At 52.5% G+C, this 19,912-nt stretch overlaps 3 protein-coding genes and 1 long non-coding RNA gene across 8 annotated transcripts; 2 read left to right on the top strand and 2 right to left on the bottom strand.

Annotated features, from left to right (window-relative positions):
- The first annotated feature begins 664 nt into the window (after positions 1-664).
- LOC108921589 (calcium and integrin-binding family member 3) lies at positions 665-3,062 on the top strand. 2 transcript variants are annotated; one of them, XM_018731098.1, is made up of 6 exons: positions 665-724; positions 1,110-1,144; positions 1,239-1,350; positions 1,906-2,053; positions 2,619-2,814; positions 3,041-3,062. In XM_018731098.1, exons 1-6 carry the CDS (start codon positions 674-676, stop codon positions 3,060-3,062), a joined length of 564 nt encoding a protein of 187 aa, XP_018586614.1. In that variant the 5' UTR covers positions 665-673. The 2 variants fall into 2 exon arrangements, with proteins under 2 accessions (XP_018586614.1, XP_018586615.1); XM_018731099.1 differs by lacking the exons at positions 1,110-1,144; positions 1,239-1,350 and having other exon boundaries at positions 674-724.
- Positions 3,063-3,986: 924 nt separating this feature from the next.
- Positions 3,987-8,896, bottom strand: LOC108921315 (ras-related protein Rab-8A-like). Its single transcript, XM_018730748.2, has 8 exons — positions 8,753-8,896; positions 8,020-8,080; positions 7,762-7,822; positions 7,502-7,579; positions 7,112-7,201; positions 6,921-6,986; positions 6,070-6,120; positions 3,987-5,826 (listed from the first exon to the last, which is right to left on the bottom strand). Exons 1-8 carry the CDS (start codon positions 8,874-8,876, stop codon positions 5,731-5,733), a joined length of 627 nt encoding a protein of 208 aa, XP_018586264.1. The 5' UTR covers positions 8,877-8,896; the 3' UTR covers positions 3,987-5,730.
- A 1,396-nt stretch (positions 8,897-10,292) lies between these two features.
- LOC108921715 (uncharacterized) lies at positions 10,293-12,713 on the top strand. The gene is made up of 3 exons (XR_001965081.2): positions 10,293-10,554; positions 10,942-11,152; positions 12,643-12,713. It is a non-coding gene; the product is annotated as an uncharacterized LOC108921715 (long non-coding RNA).
- On the bottom strand, positions 11,793-19,153 carry LOC108921714 (tropomyosin alpha-1 chain-like). Of its 4 annotated transcripts, none has more exons than XM_018731347.2 (9): positions 18,068-19,153; positions 16,859-16,984; positions 14,300-14,433; positions 14,086-14,203; positions 13,933-14,003; positions 13,724-13,799; positions 13,578-13,640; positions 13,431-13,500; positions 11,793-12,210 (listed from the first exon to the last, which is right to left on the bottom strand). In XM_018731347.2, the coding sequence occupies exons 1-9, from the start codon at positions 18,179-18,181 to the stop codon at positions 12,128-12,130; spliced, it is 855 nt and encodes a 284-aa protein (XP_018586863.1). In that variant the 5' UTR covers positions 18,182-19,153; the 3' UTR covers positions 11,793-12,127. The 4 variants fall into 4 exon arrangements, with proteins under 4 accessions (XP_018586863.1, XP_018586864.2, XP_018586862.1 ...); XM_018731346.2 differs by lacking the exon at positions 11,793-12,210 and adding an exon at positions 12,976-13,261 and having other exon boundaries at positions 18,068-19,151; XM_018731348.2 differs by lacking the exons at positions 16,859-16,984; positions 18,068-19,153 and adding an exon at positions 15,153-15,550.
- Between the last annotated feature and the right edge of the window lie 759 nt (positions 19,154-19,912).

The following is a 19,912-nucleotide window of genomic DNA, read 5'->3' as shown; positions in this document are numbered from 1 at the left end:
AATGAGATGCCCCGTACTCACGCCCTCAGGTGCGAGAGGCTCTTTGCAGGAAGCCCCCGAGGTTCTCGTAGAGCCGCCAAAGGGCTCCTCTGCGCCTAGAGGGCGGTTAACAGCCCCGGGGTCGAGATGCCTGGAAGGTGTGTATGTGAAGCTGCAGGATGCTCTTTGAAGTGGGATGTGCGGCCCTACCGGCTCCTGGGGACATAATGCAACGCGGCCGTGTCCATCTCGCAGACACTTGACCGCCATCCAATCACCTCCACCACTTTCATCTTGTCTAATATGCACCACGTAATAAAATAGGCCAGAACAGGAAAGTGTTGACAGAGCAATGAGAAAGTGCAGAAGTTTAGCAGGAATCGGAGCAGCTCTGGACGGACAGCAACGTCACTACTGATCATGGAACTCATAAAAGAATGAAGCAGACCGGGTCTATGGCCATGGGTTCGAGAGCTGGTCCACAGCACCTGTTCCTCTGCCAGTCACACAGCTGAAAGGACCCAAGTGGCTCTATTATAAGGGCTCCTGTGGCAAGCGAAACCTGAATCCCGTGTGTGTGTGTGTGTGTGTGTGCGCGCGCACGCACCGGCTCTTGCTTCCATCATTACTCATAGCAATACGGCACCGCTCGACAGCGACGGTGGGCACTGAGCCGGGCGATGACCCTCACAGCATGGGGAACAAACAGACCGTTTTCACAGCCCAGCAGCTGGATGCTTATCAGGTGAGTGTGTCCCTCTCCCACACACATCCTTCTGCACCTCATCTTTCCCGTGTTTGCATGTGTGTTTGGTCATTATCGTTCTCCACGCACCGTCACTGGGCTCTGATAAACACTTTCCCAGCAAATGAAGCAGGTGTGCATGGATGCGCGCACACACACACACGCGCACACACACACTGTACTACAGCACTGCTCCAACATTTCAGAGCTGAAACTGACCACTCCTTACTCCGAGTGCATGAAGTGGCCTCTGCACACCCGTTCCCCCCGCGCTGGACAGCTGGACCGCGCCGTGAGCTTGCGAGCCGTTGGGAGCGTCTCCCCATGTGGAAGTTGCTCCGTGATATATTTCACACTGTGCTCGTGTGTGTGTCTCCACTCGTAGGACTGCACCTTCTTCACCAGGAAGGAAATTTTGCGGTAAGTCTGTCACCGACCGACCGATGGACCAACCCTCCCCAGCCATTCAGATGCAGGACTCAAACCCTCAGCCTATGGCTGTTCCGTGGTCCAGGCTCTTCCACCGCTACCGTGACCTGGCACCTCAACTCGTGCCGCTTGACTACACCAGCAAGCCAGATGTGAAGCTGCCCTACGAGCTCATCGGGAGCATGCCGGAGCTCAAGGTACGAGCGCCAGCTCCTCCATTATTCATGCGTTACTAATTGACAAAAGAAGGGTCTCACTGGGTTCGAGCCTCATCTGATCCTCCGGGACAGCAGGTGGAGCGTGAAGCAGACCAGCGCCTGACTCTCACTGCGCGTGCTTGTGCGCGTGCACACAGAGCACTCTTCCACACAATGAAACCAGTACAGTTGGGAATAAGCTGGTAGTAGTTTACGCCACCACTAGGTGGGGTGGCATTTAAACGTGCTCGTAGCCGAAGGCCGGCTGCTGGACCGAGGCAGCAAAAGCCAAGCTCTATAAACAGCAGACAAGTTACGATCATGGAACAATTGCAGGGTTACAGGTACAGCCACCGTATGACCGTCACACACATGCTGCCCACATTTTCACAGTGTGTTACAATACACTCACTTTGTGGTGGCAAAGGAGTGTAAATGGGTAAAACATTCAGTTACTCTGGGCAGTAGAGCAGCGAGAGGCCAGAACGTGACAATGTGAACAGCGTGGCGATGGTGACCGCATGCTAAGCGTGAGCTCAGCTTTCCCCGTGGCAGGACAACCCCTTCCGGCAGAGGATAGCCGAGGTGTTCTCCGAGGATGGCGAGGGCAACATGACCCTGGACGACTTCCTCGACATGTTCTCGGTGCTGAGCGAAATGGCGCCGCGCGACCTCAAAGCCTACTACGCCTTCAAGATCTACGGTGAGACCGAGAACTGCGCTGGACCGCTTTGCTGGTCGAACATGGTTTGGCTTTTCTTCTACTTAGCACCTGGCAGAACAGCAGCAGCACGGCCTCGCTAGATAGGCTCCGTGGCGCCTTTGGCTGACCCCATAGAGACGTACGAGCTGCAGACCACACGAGGCAAATGTCCAAATTATTAATGAGGCTTTGGTGTGGGGACAGGGGGTGCCGCCGAGCGCCAGCGATGCACTAATTAAAGTGCGCTGACAGCTCTGGCTGTTGTACAGCACTCGGTCACGGTCGCGGGGCCCCGCCTGCATTATTCATAGCAGTTAAAGGGACAAGGGCGGCTGGGGACCCCCTGCAAGACCCAGACCACCACATATCGTGTAAGCAAGTTCTTGCAGGCTCCAGCTGACCAGGGTGTTCACGGCGGTCGGGGCCCGGTAACGCTGATCCGCCATAGGTTCGTTCACACGGGCAAGGTTTAAGTAAGAAAGGTGAGAAAGTGGTGAGAAGGTGGGGCAGGAGCAGGACATGATGACGTCCACCCATCAACACACGTGTTCCTGTTTTCCGGCAGACTTCAACAACGACGACTACATTTGCAAAGCGGACCTGGAGAAGACGCTCAACAAGTTGACGCGCAGCGAGCTCACGGCCGAGGAGGTGCGGATGGTGTGCGAGAAGGTGATGGACGAAGCCGATCTGGACAACGATGGGCGCCTCTCGCTCGAGGACTTCCAGCACATGATCATCCGTGCACCCGACTTCCTCAGGTGCTCCATGCATCATATTCACCTCACCTCAGGGACTTCCTACCACTGCAAGAGGTTGTGCGCAGCTTCTCCAGGGCAGATGTGGGCCTCCTGAGAGGGACCTCAGCTCAGACCTCACACTTGTGCCAGTGAAGGCAGAATGTTGAGTTCCAAAGCAGAACTGACTCAATCCCTCTTCTCGTATTCAGGTCTCCTCAGCTCACTGTCTCTCTCCTTTGTCTTGCAGCACGTTCCACATTAGGATTTGAGAGCCATCGGGTCGAAGCTCAGTTTCCATCATCTGAGTTGCTGAAATCCAGACTAAGAGGAGGATGAGGCTCTCCAAGCACCTGAGTGACAGTGGCACCATCTGGCTCGGGAGCTCAGAAGACCCTTGAGATGTCAAGTTGTTCTTGACCCTCTGCCAGCTTCCACGGAACCATCTAACTGCTACAGTTTCTGTAACGTTTGCAGTTCTCTGTTGTACACTGATGCTCCTTAAAGTGGAACCTTCACCTCACCTTTCAGTCCCAACCTTAGGGTCCACACACCTACACACAGCTTACAGTGGGTACTGTGACCAAACTACTGGCCCAGCATAATTTATGCTGAGCAACGTTATGAGTGAAATGCGTGTGTCACCACCACAATTGTGGGTCAAGACTTTTACTGACCATACGAGAATCTCACTATAATAAATCATCGTGTGTACTTGTACACGGCTGTGGGGGTGCAATGATGGTAGAAGGTACAGCACAGTCAAAATCTGACAATCACAACTATTTGCCAAATCCTAGAATCATAGTCAAGACAACGATGCCAAGCTATGCCATGTAGGCAGGGGGTGATGATGAAGACATGCTGTGAGCACACATGACTGAGAACACAGGAGCCCAGAATCGAGTGAAAGTGGCAATGAAGGAACACCAGAGTGTGAGGTTTTGACACCCCGAACATACCACATTTTACCTTGAGAAGAAAAGGCACAGCATGCCTGTGGTCACAGAGAGGTCTCACCCTTCCAAGTCCTTCCTTCCCTTACTCTCTCTCACACACACACACACACACACACACACACACACACACACACACACACACGGCTCAAGCAACACATGAATGATTCTTCCCCTCCATTAACAGACTTCCAATTACAACAATTTATTCATATTTATATATGTACAAAAATGGACAGAATTCACGTTGAGTGATGCATAGTTCCAGAAAGAAAAAGACCAAGTCTGCAGACCTACAATGAGCATGTGGCTCCTGGAGCTGTAGGAGCTACAGGCGAGAAGTTCGAAGACTGAGTCCTAACGCTGGAGAACTCATCATTGACATGTGGTAAGAGACATTCTTCAGAGTGTCGCTGACAAACCCAATAAATTCATCATGGGGAAACGGCCCAGCAAACAAACGCCACACTTGGGTAGCTGGCTGGTGGAAGAGGAGCAACATTCCCAAAGGCCTCATCCATTGCTGCTACAGTTTCCGCTACATACTCCACTGAGGGTGGCAGGCACCTCACTGATTCACCAATTACCAGTAGCACTCAGACCTCCCCCACAGGAGCTCTGTCTGTCTGTGTGTGTGTGTGTGTGTGTGTGTGTGTGAGTGAGAGACATAGAGAAGCAGAACCCCCTGAGGTGAACAGCTCCCATCCTCACACCATCTTTCAACAATGGGTTGGTACATCATTGTCATCAAAATCACTTACTCCAAAAATATTTTATTTACCATTCTGAAAACCCCTTCTTACACTATCTGAAAGCCACATCCTCTTTTGTACATTTTTCTTTCAATTTGATAGCTGCCCAGAGCAGCAGAACAGCACCTCAAACATGAGATTTACTGTGTCAAACTAGGGTAAAGCTGAGCATGGTGGGCACTATTGGACACACTGAGTTAAGACTTATTTTGAAGTTATATTTCATCTGCAAGTTTCCACACCTGGAGGATATTGGAACTTATCACATTTCTACTCCGTCGGCAGAACAGAGAGAAGCCGGTGCGAGGAAGAGCAAGGGAGATGCATTCAGTGCCAACAGCAGCACTGCGCTTTCAGGGACACTGGCTTCTAAAGGGCACCGGCTTTGGCACTTAGTGCAGGAGCACGGCGTGGGTGTTGGGGGGGACCCATCGTGCTGCTGGGGAAATATAAGGCAAGCGAATCGCAAGGACCTGGTGTTCTGAACATCCAGTTTGGGCAGCGCAGCTGCCTCAACACCACAGAGAGAGACGGGGTGAGCAGATGGAGGGGCTTGCAGAAAGCACTGGAAAACACACCATCTGACCACTTCAACGAAGAAGAGTAACAGCGCAAAACAAAGTTCAATAAGACCCTGGAATGTCGACCTGATGGTTCAGATTATAGGCGTAATTTCAAGTAAGTAGACTGGTGCAAAAAGAGCTCGATGCTGCTAACGGCACCGGAGACGTGTTCACATGGCTGCGGTCAGCGAAGTCATTTCCATCAGGAAGGTTCAGAAAGGGGTGCTGGTTTTCATCACGAGTCGGATGTTTACTCTCCAGTAACAAACACCGCATTTCAGCAAAATCCCACGTCTACACGGCAGAGCGAGGCCACTGGAGGAGCTGGACATGGAGCTGAGATCTGGAAGCGATGAGGAAGGCAGGCAGTTCAACACGTCAAGCGTGTTACGCGTGCATCTCGGTCGCCGTGCTGAGAGGGATTGACTCGCTCTGGCCAAAGGTGGGCGAGAAGCACACGCATGGATGGGGAACATGGGCAGGACACAGGTGTGCTCCACAACCAATCACCTCTGAACCCTCAAACAGAGACGAGAACAAGAAAGGCAGAAGAGCTGCATCACCACGTGGAGACGCTGGGGGGCACTTGCCTCGGGACAGAAGGTGGGAGGTGGACTTGTGAGGAGCTCAGGTGGGGGTGGGGGGTCACAGGGGTCTAAGGCCTGGGTGTCACAGCAGGACACAGCGAAAGAAGTTGCTCTTCTTCTGCTGCTGCTCTGGGGTGATCTTCATGCCATGGCTGCTGCCCTGGGGGCTGTTCCCCTCCTGTAACACACACACAGTAATCAGTCAGGTCTGAAACATACACAGTCTCAGCTGCCTCATAAGACTCAGAACTGACACTGTATGACAATATGTGGAATTTTACTGAAGCCATCAGCTTCAGCACCTAAAAAAAGAAAAACTGGTTCTTAACCACCACACCACCTACATCCTCACAGCTCCACCACTGAAAATGTCCAGCTCCTCCACAAGTATACAGCGTCATGTCACAAGAGTCAAAATTACCAGTTTCTTGTCCATTTTTGCTTTGATGTCTCTGGCGAGTGTCAGAAAGGCCTGAAGAGAAGAGAGAGGTAGTGGTCAGAGCAGTAAGGGCCGCAGAAGGTCCAAGGCGGAGCAAAACCAAATGACCTCCTCTGAGGAAACTCCTGTGGACAGGAGGATGGACAATCTTTGCCCTCTTGGTCCCGGTTGTCCTTCCAGCTGAGTTGAAAAGCCTAAATGCTGCTACAGCAGATGGGTGACGGTCCACTATCAAGTAAAAACCCAAACTGTGACAGGATTTTTAGACATTTTCATCCATCACAATCAATGCTAATGATCATCATGTCAATTATTTGACTAACACTTGTTTAATTGGTGAAGGGTTATAAAGAAATGCTAATGGATTCATAATAGAACTAAGGTGAATAAACCACAAATTTTTTTCTTTTAAATTTAACTTCCACAGTTAAAAGGAGGACATGAATAAACAGAAAAGCAGCCAACAGTCATGCAGAAACCGAGCAGAAGTGAAAAATTCATTCTCAGTTTCTACAGAGACTCTTCATTTACATTTATTCATTTAGCTGATGCTTTTCTCCAAAGCGACTTACAATGTTAATCTTCTTACAATTATTTACCTATTTGTACAGCTGGGTAATTTTTACTGGAACAATTTAGGGTAAGCACCCCACGTTACTACTGCCAGGGGTGAGATTTAAATCTGTGACTTTGGGTCCAAAAGCAGCAGCTTTCACAACTACTACAACTACCAGCTGTCCTGCAAAATGCCCATTTGAACTGTGCCACAAACTACACTCAAAATTTCATGAATGCTTAATGAGTTAGACCATGTTGGAGGAGGCGTCACTCACGTTCTCCACGTTGATGTTGGCCTTGGCGCTCGTCTCCATGAACTTGATGCCGTACTCCAGGGCCAGCTGAGGGAACAAAGAACAGCCGGTCAAACTGTGGTCAAATGCCCTTTCTGTGTAAACACAATCTGGCTGCAGGCCAAATCCCTGCTTGCTGCCACAACAATCGCTGTTCATCTCACTCCTCTTACCTTCTCTCCCCGATCTTTGGACACCTGCCGCTTGTCATTGACGTCACACTTGTTGCCCAGAATCATCTTCTCGACATCGGCCGACGCGTGCTGGACAGGAGAAGGAAGACAGCCTGAGGACAGTTCAGCTTCTATCTAGCTGGAACAAACTGAGCAAGAGCTGTGGACCCGCTTAGTACCGGGTTCTGTGGCCCACAGTGCCCCATGGGAACTCGGAGTGTAACAAAGGAGCTTTCTGCCACTATTAGATCAAGAACTAAAAATACATTAAGACCAGCAGCTTTTTTAAAAAAAAAAAAAAAAAAAAAGGTGTGAAGCAGGCCTGTATAGCTTGTGAGCAGGACTTCAGCATCAGGAGACTGGTGGCCTGGCAGCAGACCATGGAAATACCTCCTCTATGTTCCTTATCCAGTTCTTGATGTTGTCAAACGATTTTTCGTTGGTGATGTCGTACACCAGCATTATGCCCTGAAAGGAGACATCACACCTGACATACATAGAGTACAAATGTTTACACATGTACTGATGAGATGACAAAGTGAGCACGCAACACAGGAAGAGAGAGTGAGGCAATGCGAGAGTCTGTGGAACGCGTAGAGATGTGCGTGGTACAGGCAGAGGCGCAGGCATGGCGCGGGGGGCGGCCGTACCATGGCGCCCCGGTAGTACGCCGTCGTGATCGTTCGGAAGCGCTCTTGGCCCGCCGTGTCCCTGCAACATAGAGACAGTACTGTGGTCCATGAAGACGGTCACCACGACCTAGCAGTTTCCTGACTGGGGTAAACTGCTGTGGTATAAACAAAACCCTGTGCCTGACAACAGTGAAAGCTCCCCATGGGAACGAGGCTCTCTGACCACGCTTCAGGACGAGAAGAAAAGAGGGTAGCAGAGCGGCAGTCCAAATGTACCATATCTGCAGCTTAATCTTCTTTCCATCCAGCTCAATTGTCCTGATCTTGAAGTCAATACCTGGGGAGTAAATTAGAGAGAATGAGACCCACCGCGAGGTCTGACAAAACCCCTCCTGACACACGCGGCTCTTCTCAGCGACGGCAGCCAAAGAGTGCCGACGTACTGCGGTGAGACCGACCAAAGGCTGACGTGGACATCAGCCTGGACGTCGGCAACCACGCAACATGATCATGATGGAGATGATGGGATGGAGATGGATGGAGATGGATGGAGCTGGAGCGGCACAGCTCGGCCTTTCCTCAGCCAAAAGAGTCCAGCGCTGGGGAGAAGCTGGCGGAACCGAACCACCACACATCAGAAACAAGGTGACACACGGTGTCTATGACACCACTGGGGATGGATGGAGGAGGTTCATGAGACCCTGTGACTGAGTGTGTGTCATCTTCTCACGTTGTCAGCGGACGTCACGATGGCTCCACCAGAACTACTCCCTTCCCTTCACGTTTGCTGCCGACACACAAACCGATCTAGTTGCCACAAGGCAACACGGACTCAAGCGAGACACTGGGAGCGGAACGAACACCCTGACGAGGAGGTTACAGAGAAGCGCGGCGGCGGCGGCACCGGCTCCATGCTAACATGCTAATATATGCTAACAAGCTAGCACCATGCTAACCGGGCTACCCGTCCCAGACGCGCCGCCGACCCAGGCAAACACAGGCTACACACCTATGGTGGAGATGAACGTCGAGTTAAAGGCATCTTCTGAAAACCTAAAGAGCACGCAAGTCTTCCCGACTCCCGAGTCTCCGATTAACAACAGTTTGAACAAGTAGTCGTACGTCTTCGCCATATTACTCGCGATTGCGGAAGTCCCGCCCGGCACTAGCAACAACACGCCTGGAACGCTGGGGCAGGGCTTATGAAATTCTATTGGCTTTCAGAACGTCAGTCAACTCAATAACACGCCCTCCTGTTCTGGCTTCTCACTTTTATTTGATTGAAAACCTGTCAATCAAAGCAAAGTCCTACGTTGCTTAACAAATGACATACTCTGCTTGTGTTTTGACCCCGCCCTCAGGTGCGTGTAGTGGACTGTAGCGAGAGCTGCGATCGAACGACCCTGCGATGCAAAAGGTGTTTCTGGCAAAAATGGTGTCCAATATCCCGTAATGTTTACAGCAAATATAGCAAAGGGAAAATCTAAAAACAAAGCAAACCACTCAATTTCTAACAATGAGGTCATTTTTACACACACGTGACGTGTGCGGACTGTGGGATCGAACCCTTGCCTGTGTACGCGGGGTGAAGCAAACTCTCCACTCCTGGATTCAGCCCCGGCTCACTAAAAATACCACTTTTTAAAAACATTCCTTTGAAACTTTTTCTCAAAGCAACAAGCTTACTGTTAGTTAACCATCTGAATATTTAGGGTATAGTACTCTACTAAAGGATACCATAGCCAGAGAGGAATCAAACCAGCAACCTTCTGATACAGATGCAGCAGCGCTAACTACTACGCTACAAGTCATTACTGCTTTTCATTCTTTTTCATTCCATGTTCATCATTTCACCCTTTGTCTACTAGCGTCACAAAGTGTGGATTAGTACAGAGTGGCGCTAATTTCATAGTTCCTTTAATCCTTAATCTTCAGAAACATTTTAAAAAAATCACCAAACTGAGTCTACGGCCTGAAGACAGACGGACAAATAGATAGATAGAACTGTAATGATCCCAAAGGAAGCTGTAGGTGTGGTGATCAGTTGTTGTTTCTGTTATTACCTATAGAGGGCAGAAGTGTTCGGTAGGTACAGGAAGGATACCTAGGCGGCAAGGAAGGGGATTTAGCGGAGATACTGAAAAGCACATGGTAGTGAGAACCCGGCGTGGACATTAAACGAGGCTACGTGCCAGTTAACGAAATCATTCAGTGTGTTTATTCAATAAACACAACAGTCGGATGCCTGTTTTTTAACTCTTGTATTATGTGACATTATCAGCGTTTTCCATCATGGCATATTCCTCCAGAGAAAGATCCCCGCGAGACGCTGTTTCGCTCCAACAGGCCCTTTCCGAGTCCATGAGCAGCACTGTACGCTCCTGTAAAAAGTTTCCAGCTGTAATGTGTTACAGGGTCCACCAGGGGTCGTACCAGTAAAGGCTCCCACATGATGAGATGTCATGAGGGTTTGCTCCTTCCCCAGCGGAGGAACACGAGCGGCGTAGCGGCGTAGCTACGTGGTGGCCGCTGCCGCCACCCCTGACTGAAGCTCGGCCACACTAACGGGTGACTTTTTTCGCCGCTCAAACTTGCAGGACGCACGTAGTGCTCCGTGCGGCGCTGTTAGGCTGAAGAGCTGCAGTGCGAAGCCCTCAGTCCGTCCGCGTAAGAGGGAGGAAAAGAGCGGGAAAAGAGCAGAAAAAGAGCGGGAAAAAGAGCGGGAAAAAGAGCGGGAAAAGTCCATTTCGGGAGCGGTCCCGCAGCCAAGTCCACTGCGCGAGTGAGCAAGAGCAACGCGAGCCGGACGCGGTGAATCAGTGTTGTTTACCCACATTTCACTACCATTTCGTGAAAGTTTGTTGAAGTTGAGGTACTGCGATGTTTCAGCATGACAAGCAAATGTTAGCGTACCAGTATATCGCATAACTTAGCTAATAGGCTAATGCTAGCTAAAGTTACTGCCGCCGCTAGCTAGCTCATTTTTAAAAATAATGATGTTACCGCACATAACGCTAGCTACCACATCATAATACGCTCACATTATGTCTGTCGCTGTTTTTTGTAAATAGCTATGCAATTTAATAATAATAAAAGTGTTTCTTGATAGGTGTGTTTGTCTAACTAGAGCAGGAATTGAGGAAAGTAGGATTAGGAAGATGAAGACTTTCCTTTTTTTTTTTTTTTTTACAAACTCAGGACTAGTACCAGCAGTAAAACTGAAAATGATGAAGAGGCAGGGAAATGAACGCTACAGAGATGGAAGAAGCAGGGGAAAAAGTGTGCTGCTAAGAGACAAGAGGAAGCAGGGATAGAGTCGGAGAGGGAGCTTGTGGAGAAGCTCTGCCGACACAACACACTTCGAACCAGAATCAGATGAACAAAAACACAGTCGTTGCCCACCAGCTATGTAGGTTACATCAGTTGTATCTGCAAACATAAAAAAATAATTTCTAATACCCAGTTTGCATCATTAGCATCTAAATTTATAAATAATGTAGAATAAGGATCGTATTAAATGACGTTATAATGTTTTTACAGACATTTCTAAGTACTGCCACTGTAATTTCTTGTGTACATTTGTAAGAAATTCTATAGAATTTATAGAATTTGTGTGTGTAGAATTTGCTTTTGGTGAAGCATGTCACAGTCAGTTGTGATTTTTTTTTTTTTTTTTTGGGCACCCCAATGAAATCACTGGGTCTTACTTGGCCAACCCTGAAAAAAGGTTCTGGCTTCACCCCTGAAGAACATGCACGCGTGCAACTGACATTCGGTGTCTGTTTTACCACCTCTGGAATGTTACCGTACCGCTCTCGTACAAAAGTGAAACTGCATCATTACAATGTTAAATATTCCATTGAACATTCGGTGATTCCCTAATCATCTTCTACTATAGTGATATGAAACAAGCAGGGTAAATAATAGGGTGTGCCGGGTATTCTACTTTGCAGTGTCATCGTAGCGTGACATATAGTACAATCAGTAGAATAGTACACAATGACTGGCCAGACAAGGTAAGAGACAGCGCACTACACTTTGCATACACACACACTTTATTAGGCTCAGAGCTGGAAAGGTGACGAGCTCAACAGAGACACGGCGAGATGAAAGGCTCCGTCCCCTGTCCTGCGCAGCGAATTCGCCACTGAGCGAATTCTTACACACAGATACACACACCACTGAGCAGGCACAAACGGAGGAGCAGGTGTTGTGCATCATGTCAGCAAGAACAGGTAGGTGAATAATAATGACCCCAGCCCCCCACAGCCCCTCTTTCTATGAGGCCATCGATAACACGCAGTGTAAAACAAACAAACAGACAAAGGTGAGAGTGTGAGGACAATGGAAGTGGACTCCCATGGAGCGTGACCCTGTGTGACCCCTACATGCTGTTGAGCTCCTGCAGGGTCTGCTTGAGCATGTCTTGCATCCCCAGGTTCTCCTCTTTGGTGCTTGACAGTTTCTCTGTTGGGAAAATCAGGTGAAACAGTGTAAAAGGCCCTATGGAGGAGCTGTGTGTGTGTGTGTGTTTATGTCTGCGTCTGCTCGCCGGTGCTGTTTTACATATGAGCCCAGTGGAAGATGGACATTAACCCCACCTGTTGCATGTCCATCTCACTAATACACAGACTCATCTGCAGCAGGGAAAAGCCCTGTGATGATCATAAAGATTCAGGACTGGACAGCTGCTCAGTAACTGGTCAGTAGCTCGAGGGCAGTTTACAGCTGAAAGCACCCTGTTCACTCTTTCCCTGTGTCATGAACAGTGGAGCTGTGAATTTTTGAGGATGCAAACATTTCCCCATTAATTCCTCGTTAATCTCATTTTATTCTCTTATTCGTTCTGTGAAGTTTCTCTTTGCTACAAAGCGAACGTGACCTGTGTTTACCCTTCAGGTGAACAGGTGGGAGTAAAGAACGGACGAGCAGCGTGGGGCCACCTCAACTCAACTCACCGCCGCAGTGTTTACAGCTGCTGTCCCTGAGCATCACTGATGAACATTAATTTTAATGTAGCTGATAGGAACTTTGAAGTCCGTTTCATCGTGTCCGGTGAGCGCAGCGACAGGCACCTCTATTATAATACCACTCTTGTAATGATTGCTGAGCTTCTACTGACTCTGATTTCGTAGTAAACGTGACTTTGGACTTGCAAACAAAACGAGTTGTGAACCGTGAGCTTTCGACGGACTGGTGGTGCCACTCGTGTTTGTGAGCTGTCTTTACACACTGCGCTGCAGAATACACGTGTGTGACATGCAGACACTGAGCGAGGAACAGAGGATGAGGAAGAGCAACTTCAAGGTTGGAAAGGAGGAGAAAGGAGAGTTTGCGTTGAAACAGAGGATTTATTTTCAAAAAGGTGTGTTTTCAGACAGAGATCCTCAGGGGCTGAAAGAGAGAAAGGGCACCGGGGGCGGGGGCAGCGCCCTCTACAGGGATGTCATGTCATTGAGGGCGTGATCGAGCTCCTCGCTGATCGCCTTGTACTTCAACTTCTGGGCGTAGAGCTCGTCTGGAGGTCAGGGGCAGGAGGACCAGAGCAGAAGCGGTGCAGAAGGAAAGGAGGAAAGAGAGAGAGAGAGAGAGAACGAGGGAGAGAGAACGCTTAGAAACAGGTGCATTCTGGCAAGCAGCAGGGGGCGTTGTTCCAGTGAACCCACACCAATAAGGCCCCGTAGTACCTTCCAGGTCATCGATGGTCTTCTCCAGCTTGGCTACCGTCCTCTCGGCAAACTCGGCTCGGGTCTCGGCCTGGGGGAAAGCAAAGGTCATCACCCCGGCAATAACCCGAGCAAGGCCAAATAGAGCGGGGGGGTGGGGGGGCTTACCTCTTTCAGCTTGTCTCCAAGCACCTTGATCTCTTCCTCATACTTGTCCTCCTTTTCTGAGTACTGTGGGCAAGAGGTAGGAGCATTTGGCGTCATAACACACACAAACACGCACACACACACAAGCGCGCAGAAGGAGGACCTGCCTTTTCGGACTGGGCCTCCAGGGACTTGAGGTTGTTGGTCACGTTCTTCAGCTCTTCCTCCAGATCGCTGCACTTCCTGTGAGAACAGAAAACAGCTAAGGCACCAGAGCCCTGAACACAGGAAGCTCCGTGGCCTTACGGCGCTTGAGAACTTCCACTTGGGAAACCTGCCCATGTCTGATTCCCGGCAGCGAGATGGCGGCACTCACAGCTCAGAGATCTCGGCTCTCTCCTCGGCCCTCTCCAGCTCCCCCTCTAGGATGACCAGCTTGCGCGCCACCTGCAGACGCCCGCAGCGGTTAGGGGCAGTGGTGCAGCAGTGCCCCCGTGTAACAGTCAGGCCCCTCACGAAGCGTCCTCACCTCCTCGTATTTGCGGTCTGCCTCTTCAGCGATGTGCTTCGCCTCCTTCAGCTGCATCTCCTGGATCTCCATCTTCTCCTCATCCTTCATGGCACGGTTCTCAATCACCTTCATGCCTCTGGTGGGATGGAGAGCATCCGGTCACCGGACCTTCCCTGATCGTCCCTGCCCCTCCCCTGTCCCGGCCACCGCAGCTCGAACCCCAGATACAGACCTCTCGCTCTCGTCCGCCGCCTTTTCGGCCTCCTCAAGCTTCTGCAGCGCCGTGGCCAGCCTCTCCTGGGCACGGTCCAGTTCCTCCTCCACTAGTTGGATCCTGCGGTTCAGAGCCGCCACATCGCCCTCGGCCTGCAGGACACAGAGGTCAGAGGTCAGCAAGCGATGCACTATGAGAAATCGGTGTAAGTCGCTACAGCTCAACATCCTTCAACCCAACACTCGTACAACTCAACCTCCTTCAACTCAACACTCGTACAACTCAACCCCCTTCAACCAACACTCGTACAACTTGACACTCCTTCAACCCAACACGCGTGACAATGCACAACTCCACAGGCTCTGAACTGTTTGCTTTTGGTACGGTACATTTACCATGCTAAGCTGTGTGAGAACAGCACCCATAAGAGTAATTACTGGGTATTAATTGTAACTGAGCATATTTAACCAAGAATTATGAGTGATCTTAACAGGGACTGAACCGAAGCCTGAGGCTCTGTCCCACCCAACCGCAATGAAGAAGTGACATCATCATCATTATCGTCATCATCATCATGACTGGGTCCAGAGCGTCCACTGGAGAGGGCTCAGTTCCACCTGGACACAACCTGAGCTGCAGAGATACCGTCACATGTCTGTGGGACCTCTGGACAGATGCAAGAAGCCCTGGTCTGGTGCTCCTCACGCCTTGGTTCAAGGATCTAGGACGTCCAGCTCTTGGACCACCGCACGCATCTACAGGTGCTTTACCCAGCTGCCCCTCCTAGTGCACAGCTGAAGAGCATCGATCCCCCCGCCCCACACACACACATGCACACAGGGCTCCACCCGGCTCACGGAGGTGAGCTCACTTTGTGGCGCAGTCCCCGCTCGCGCTCCACCTCCTGCTCCAGCAGCTGCGCCTGCTGCTCGGTGTCGTCCGCGTGCCGCTGCAGATCCTGGATCTTCCGCTTGACGGCATCCAGAGAGCTGAGCGCAGCCATGGCGGAGAAACGCACGTCAACACGCGCCAACGCACACCGACAGGTGCTCACCAACACGCGGCGTCAAGGCGCGCAGACAAATAGCAAACGTGAATACGACACGGTGCTGCAGGGCCCTGAGCCTCAGCTACGGCGGCGCTCGTGCGATACACGTGTCGAGAGATCCGGGTCCGAATCGGAGGCAAAGTGTCCCGCTGCGAGGAGGACTGATGAGTGATGCTGATGATGACGATGACAATGACTGTGTGGAAGAGTGTCTTGCCCAAAGTGTCCAGCTCAGAGGAGTTCACTTTGCATAGAGTCACGACTGCTCTGCGGGGGCGGGGCCAGTACAGAGAGAGAGAGAGAGAGAGGGAAGGTCTTTGTGTGCATTTAGGTGTGTGTGTGTGTGTGTGTGTGTGTGTGTGTGTGTGTGTGTGCGAGCAGACAGGTGTATGGGCGTGCACGGCTCCCCCCCATCACAGGGCAGTGTGTGGTGCCGCTCACAGACACAGAACACCACTGCAGGGAGGGGCCACATAAGTGGATGGAGCCACATTCCTCACCCCAGCAGCACTGGCCCACAACCCCCTGGGAAAGTGGGAAGAGTGTGTACCAATGATCCAGAGGGGGTGCAGTGCCTTAGGTCACATAGCGCCCCCTGTGGCAGCCCACAGAAGTCCATGGGGGACAGAGACACTCGATGCAGAAGAGGAAGAGTGTGTGTGTGTGTGTGTGTGTGTGTGTGTGTGTGTTAGGTGGAGGTCAAGATGAGAGAGAACACGTGTGAGAACAGGGAGACGTGATGGAAACGTCACTGTTCACCGTCTCTGAAACAGTTACAATTCAACGATTTGCAAATGAGTTTTTTTAATTATTATTACTATTATTATTAGGTCATGGATTCATTCAAGGCCTCTTACAGCAGAGGAGTTGTACAATAAATTAGCGGTAAGTAAATCATACTAATTAATGTGTATTTATGCAAATTAACTGAGCTGGTCTGGACTCCACCGGGCTACGGAGCTGTGACCTCTGACCTCAGAGTCACACATTGACAGGATCATGGCTGAAAAAAGGGCCGAAAACCCAGTAAATGAAGTCTGTCTCTGAGTGCCGCAGCGTGTATGAAATCTATAAGATGTAAAACACGTGAAACACACAACACGCAGGGCAGACTCACACACACCTTCATGGAGCAGCACGGCAGTGAGGACAATGGGGGGGCAGGATGGACGCCCCATGAATCCTGCCGCATGGGACAACTGTCCCCACCCCGCTGCGCACACACACACACGGATGAATTAGCGGAGGAAATGCAGAAATCCCAGAGCTGGCTCTCTGTGCTCCTGTTACCACGGTAACACCTGGATTTTACACGGGACGAGAGAATCGTGACCCCGACTGGTGCTTTCGACCCCCCTGCGCCAAGAGACATTTCTCTGAGTCGCTCTACATTCACACGTATGGATTCACAAAATGCTCCTTTCCCGGGCGACTGCTGTCTGTGCGTCTCCCCAGCGTCCTGCACTGGATGGGGAAGTGGGCGGGGCTCAGAGAGGAGCTCCACCCCCACCAAGACCTGGACTACTCACATCTGTAGCTTTCTTCTCCGACAGCTCGAGCTTCTCCTGGGCGTCCTTCAGCGCCTCGCAGTACTTGTCCAGCTCGTCCTCAGTGCCCTTGAGCTTCTTCTGCAGGCCCACGAGCTCCTCCTCCAGCTGCAGGCGAAACAGCGCAGGTCACATACACCTGACGGGGGGCAGCGTGAACACGAGTGCGACGTCCTCCATCGCTCCCGCCCTCTGTAACACACGTGTACGGTGTGCGTATGCGCCAATGCATCGATACGCCCCCCCCCCCCCTCATCGGTGTAGAGTCTCGGGGTCGAGGGTCCTGCCCGGAATCGGGGTCGAACGCTGATCCCACATAATTAAAAACAGCCGTGACCTCGCAGGTATTAAGTCGGCCGGGTGCCTGAGGACCCGCGGAGCGCCCCCCCGTCCAAACTGCCTTGCAGGGTCGCCCACTGGTCACTGGAACGTGGGAGCGAGACGGGACTAGACATGTGCGGACGAGCAGGAGCCAGCGTGGTCCTGCTTCTCAGGCGCACGTGCGCACACACACTGTCCTGTGAGAGGGAACAGCAATTATGAGCCCTGGCCAGTAGGTGGCGCCACTCTCCAGGCCCGGCCTGCCGCCCCGCTGCCAGCGTTCCACGCGGAGCGCGGTCAAGCCCGGGTTGCGCAGGCGGGCTGCGACGGTTAGGGTTCTGTTCTGGCACATGTCCCGCTTGGACAGATTGCGTCCCTGGCTGGACGGATGGTCCAAACTGCACCCGGGGGTCCTGAACCCAACACCACAGTGCGGCTCGGAGCGGCAGCCGGCAGGAATTCAGTCTCGCTCCTGTTCACGTCAGTCCCGCTCAGCTCCCAGTGGAGTGACTCCGCCCCCTCCCCTCCGTGGACAGCGACCGGCTGCTGCACAGTGAGCTAGAGTAGCTCTCGCTGTGTTCCTACCGCGTTCTCACCGCGTTTCTACTGCGTTCCTACTGTGTTCCCTCCCACCCTCGCTGGAGCTCTGCTCAGCACCTCTGCTGTACAATTACAGTTACTCACTTAGCGACGCTTTTCTCCACTTACAATGTAAATTTACCCGTTGAAAGTGCGACCTTTGGGTGCAAAGGCAGCACCTCTAACCGCTACGCTACCAGGTGGACTGTCTTACTGTCTTCTCCTCTTAGGAGACATCTGCTGCACACTGTCCTACCCCTGTCCCCCTGAGGACGCTGTCCTACACCCCACCTGCTTGCACTTGTCCTCGGCCGCCTTCTTGTCGGACTCGGCCTGCTCGGCGCGGTCGATGGCGTTCTCCTTGTCCAGCTTCAGCATCTGCATCTTCTTCTTGATGGCCTCCATGGTTGCGGTCGGGACGGGTCGCTGGGCGCAGGCCGAGGTGAAGACGTGTCCAAGGCGCGAGTGGACTCCACACGGGTGCGGGGACACGCAGGGAGAAAGAGGCAGGAGATGTGGCTTCTCCGCGGGGCTGCCGTCAGTGACCCGCAGCCAAACCTGTCGGCCGGTTTTGGGGACAGCGCCCTCCCTCTCAGTGGCCACGCCCTCCTCGGTCAGCCCTCGACCCCGCCCTCCCCCTCCCCGGTGCGTCTGGACTCAGCGTCCACTTGCAGCCTCGTGTCCTTATTTGGTGGCTGTGTTTTCGTGAAGAAGCTCCAGGCCCCTGGGATGGAAGCTCCACTTCCATTTTTAACCGTGAGCCTCGCAGAAGTGCTGATGTACAGCTGGGAACGCGGGCGGTCGAGGGTGACGAGCAGGACCGCAAGAGGCTCCACGTGGTCTCCTTCGAGGAGACGCCGTCTCTGCGGGACGTGCCCCGGTCGCGAACGCAGCGTTGCCCCCGCACTGTCAGCCGGCTGCCCTGGCCAAGCGGTCATTGCAGGAGCAGAACCTCAAACGGTCCAGCAGCGGAGCTCGGGGAACTTCACACCTTCCGACAGACATCTCGATGCATCTGGTCATTCGCTACGGTGCTTCCTGAATGCGTGGTCGAACGGCTCTCCTTCAAAGTCCAGAGCTCCTCTCCAGTCCCTCGGGCTGGGTGTGTCCAACCTGGATCTGTCTAAGATCGGAACCCATGCGCGGTCCTTACAACATGTGGGCAGCAACAGGAGACAGAGGGCAGCAGGGACGTTAAACACTTTGAAGAGGACAGGAAGTCCACACAGTCCACGGTCCGCCCTAGAGAGGACAGGCCTACTGAAGTTGCACAGAGACTGGAAACGGATGGGAGACAAACACTCTTTGCCGTTTGTCCAGCTGTGTCCACAGACCAGACCTGAGAGACAGACAGCGGCGCACCTGTTCACCTGGTCACATCATGTGGCATCGCACAGGGCGTTGCTCTCAGGCCGAGGTGCAGCGAGTGAGTGTGCGGGGACGTGATCCCGGAGGCTCCGCCCACAGGAAACCCGAGCCGAGCTGCTCACGCCTGCGTACGGTAAAAACTGCTGGCCATGTTCGGTCAAACGGCGGTCGCACCGCGGTACTCGGGGGAATTGGGCTTAATGAGGCCCGGGGCCCCGGGGGCCACAGAGGCAGCTGGGACAGCTGGACGCGGGCAGCTGACGGACGGCGCCGCCGCAGCGGGACAAGCAGCACCTGACGCAGGGCAGCGGGGCAACGCGGACGAGTCGGAGCTCCAGCGTCGGCGTAGCTGTGCTGTCGACCCTCGGGCGCGTGCGTGTGCGTGTGCTGTGCGCGGGGACTCGGCCCCTCTTGCCTGTACGGGTGATCCAGGACCACGGGAACACAGGTCACGAGCAAACCTCACAGTGAGATGCGTTTGGGCAGCGAGTCAAACCCGGGTTCGCCTTCCGAGTGCCGTAAAAAGCGCGACTCGGCTCACCTGAACACACGGCGGCCCGTCGGCCCCCTGCGGGGTAATTTTTACTTATTGGTCAAGGGTGTTATAGCGGAAGCGGGATTCGAACCCCCTGCTGGCCGCATGCAAATGTCCGAACCCTCACTCACTCGCCACACACCCTGCCGCTTCACCATTCGGGAAGACGCACCACGGCTGTGGGGCTCTGACTTGGAAGTGCGCTGTGTTTCTTTCCCACAATCCACCGGTCC

The sequence above is a fragment of the Scleropages formosus genome, chromosome 25 (genome assembly GCF_900964775.1).
Source record: "Scleropages formosus chromosome 25, fSclFor1.1, whole genome shotgun sequence".
Taxonomy (NCBI): Eukaryota; Metazoa; Chordata; class Actinopteri; order Osteoglossiformes; family Osteoglossidae; genus Scleropages; species Scleropages formosus.
The sequence above is the reverse complement of the archived record's forward strand: the minus strand, read 5'-3'. Positions and strand labels throughout refer to the sequence as shown.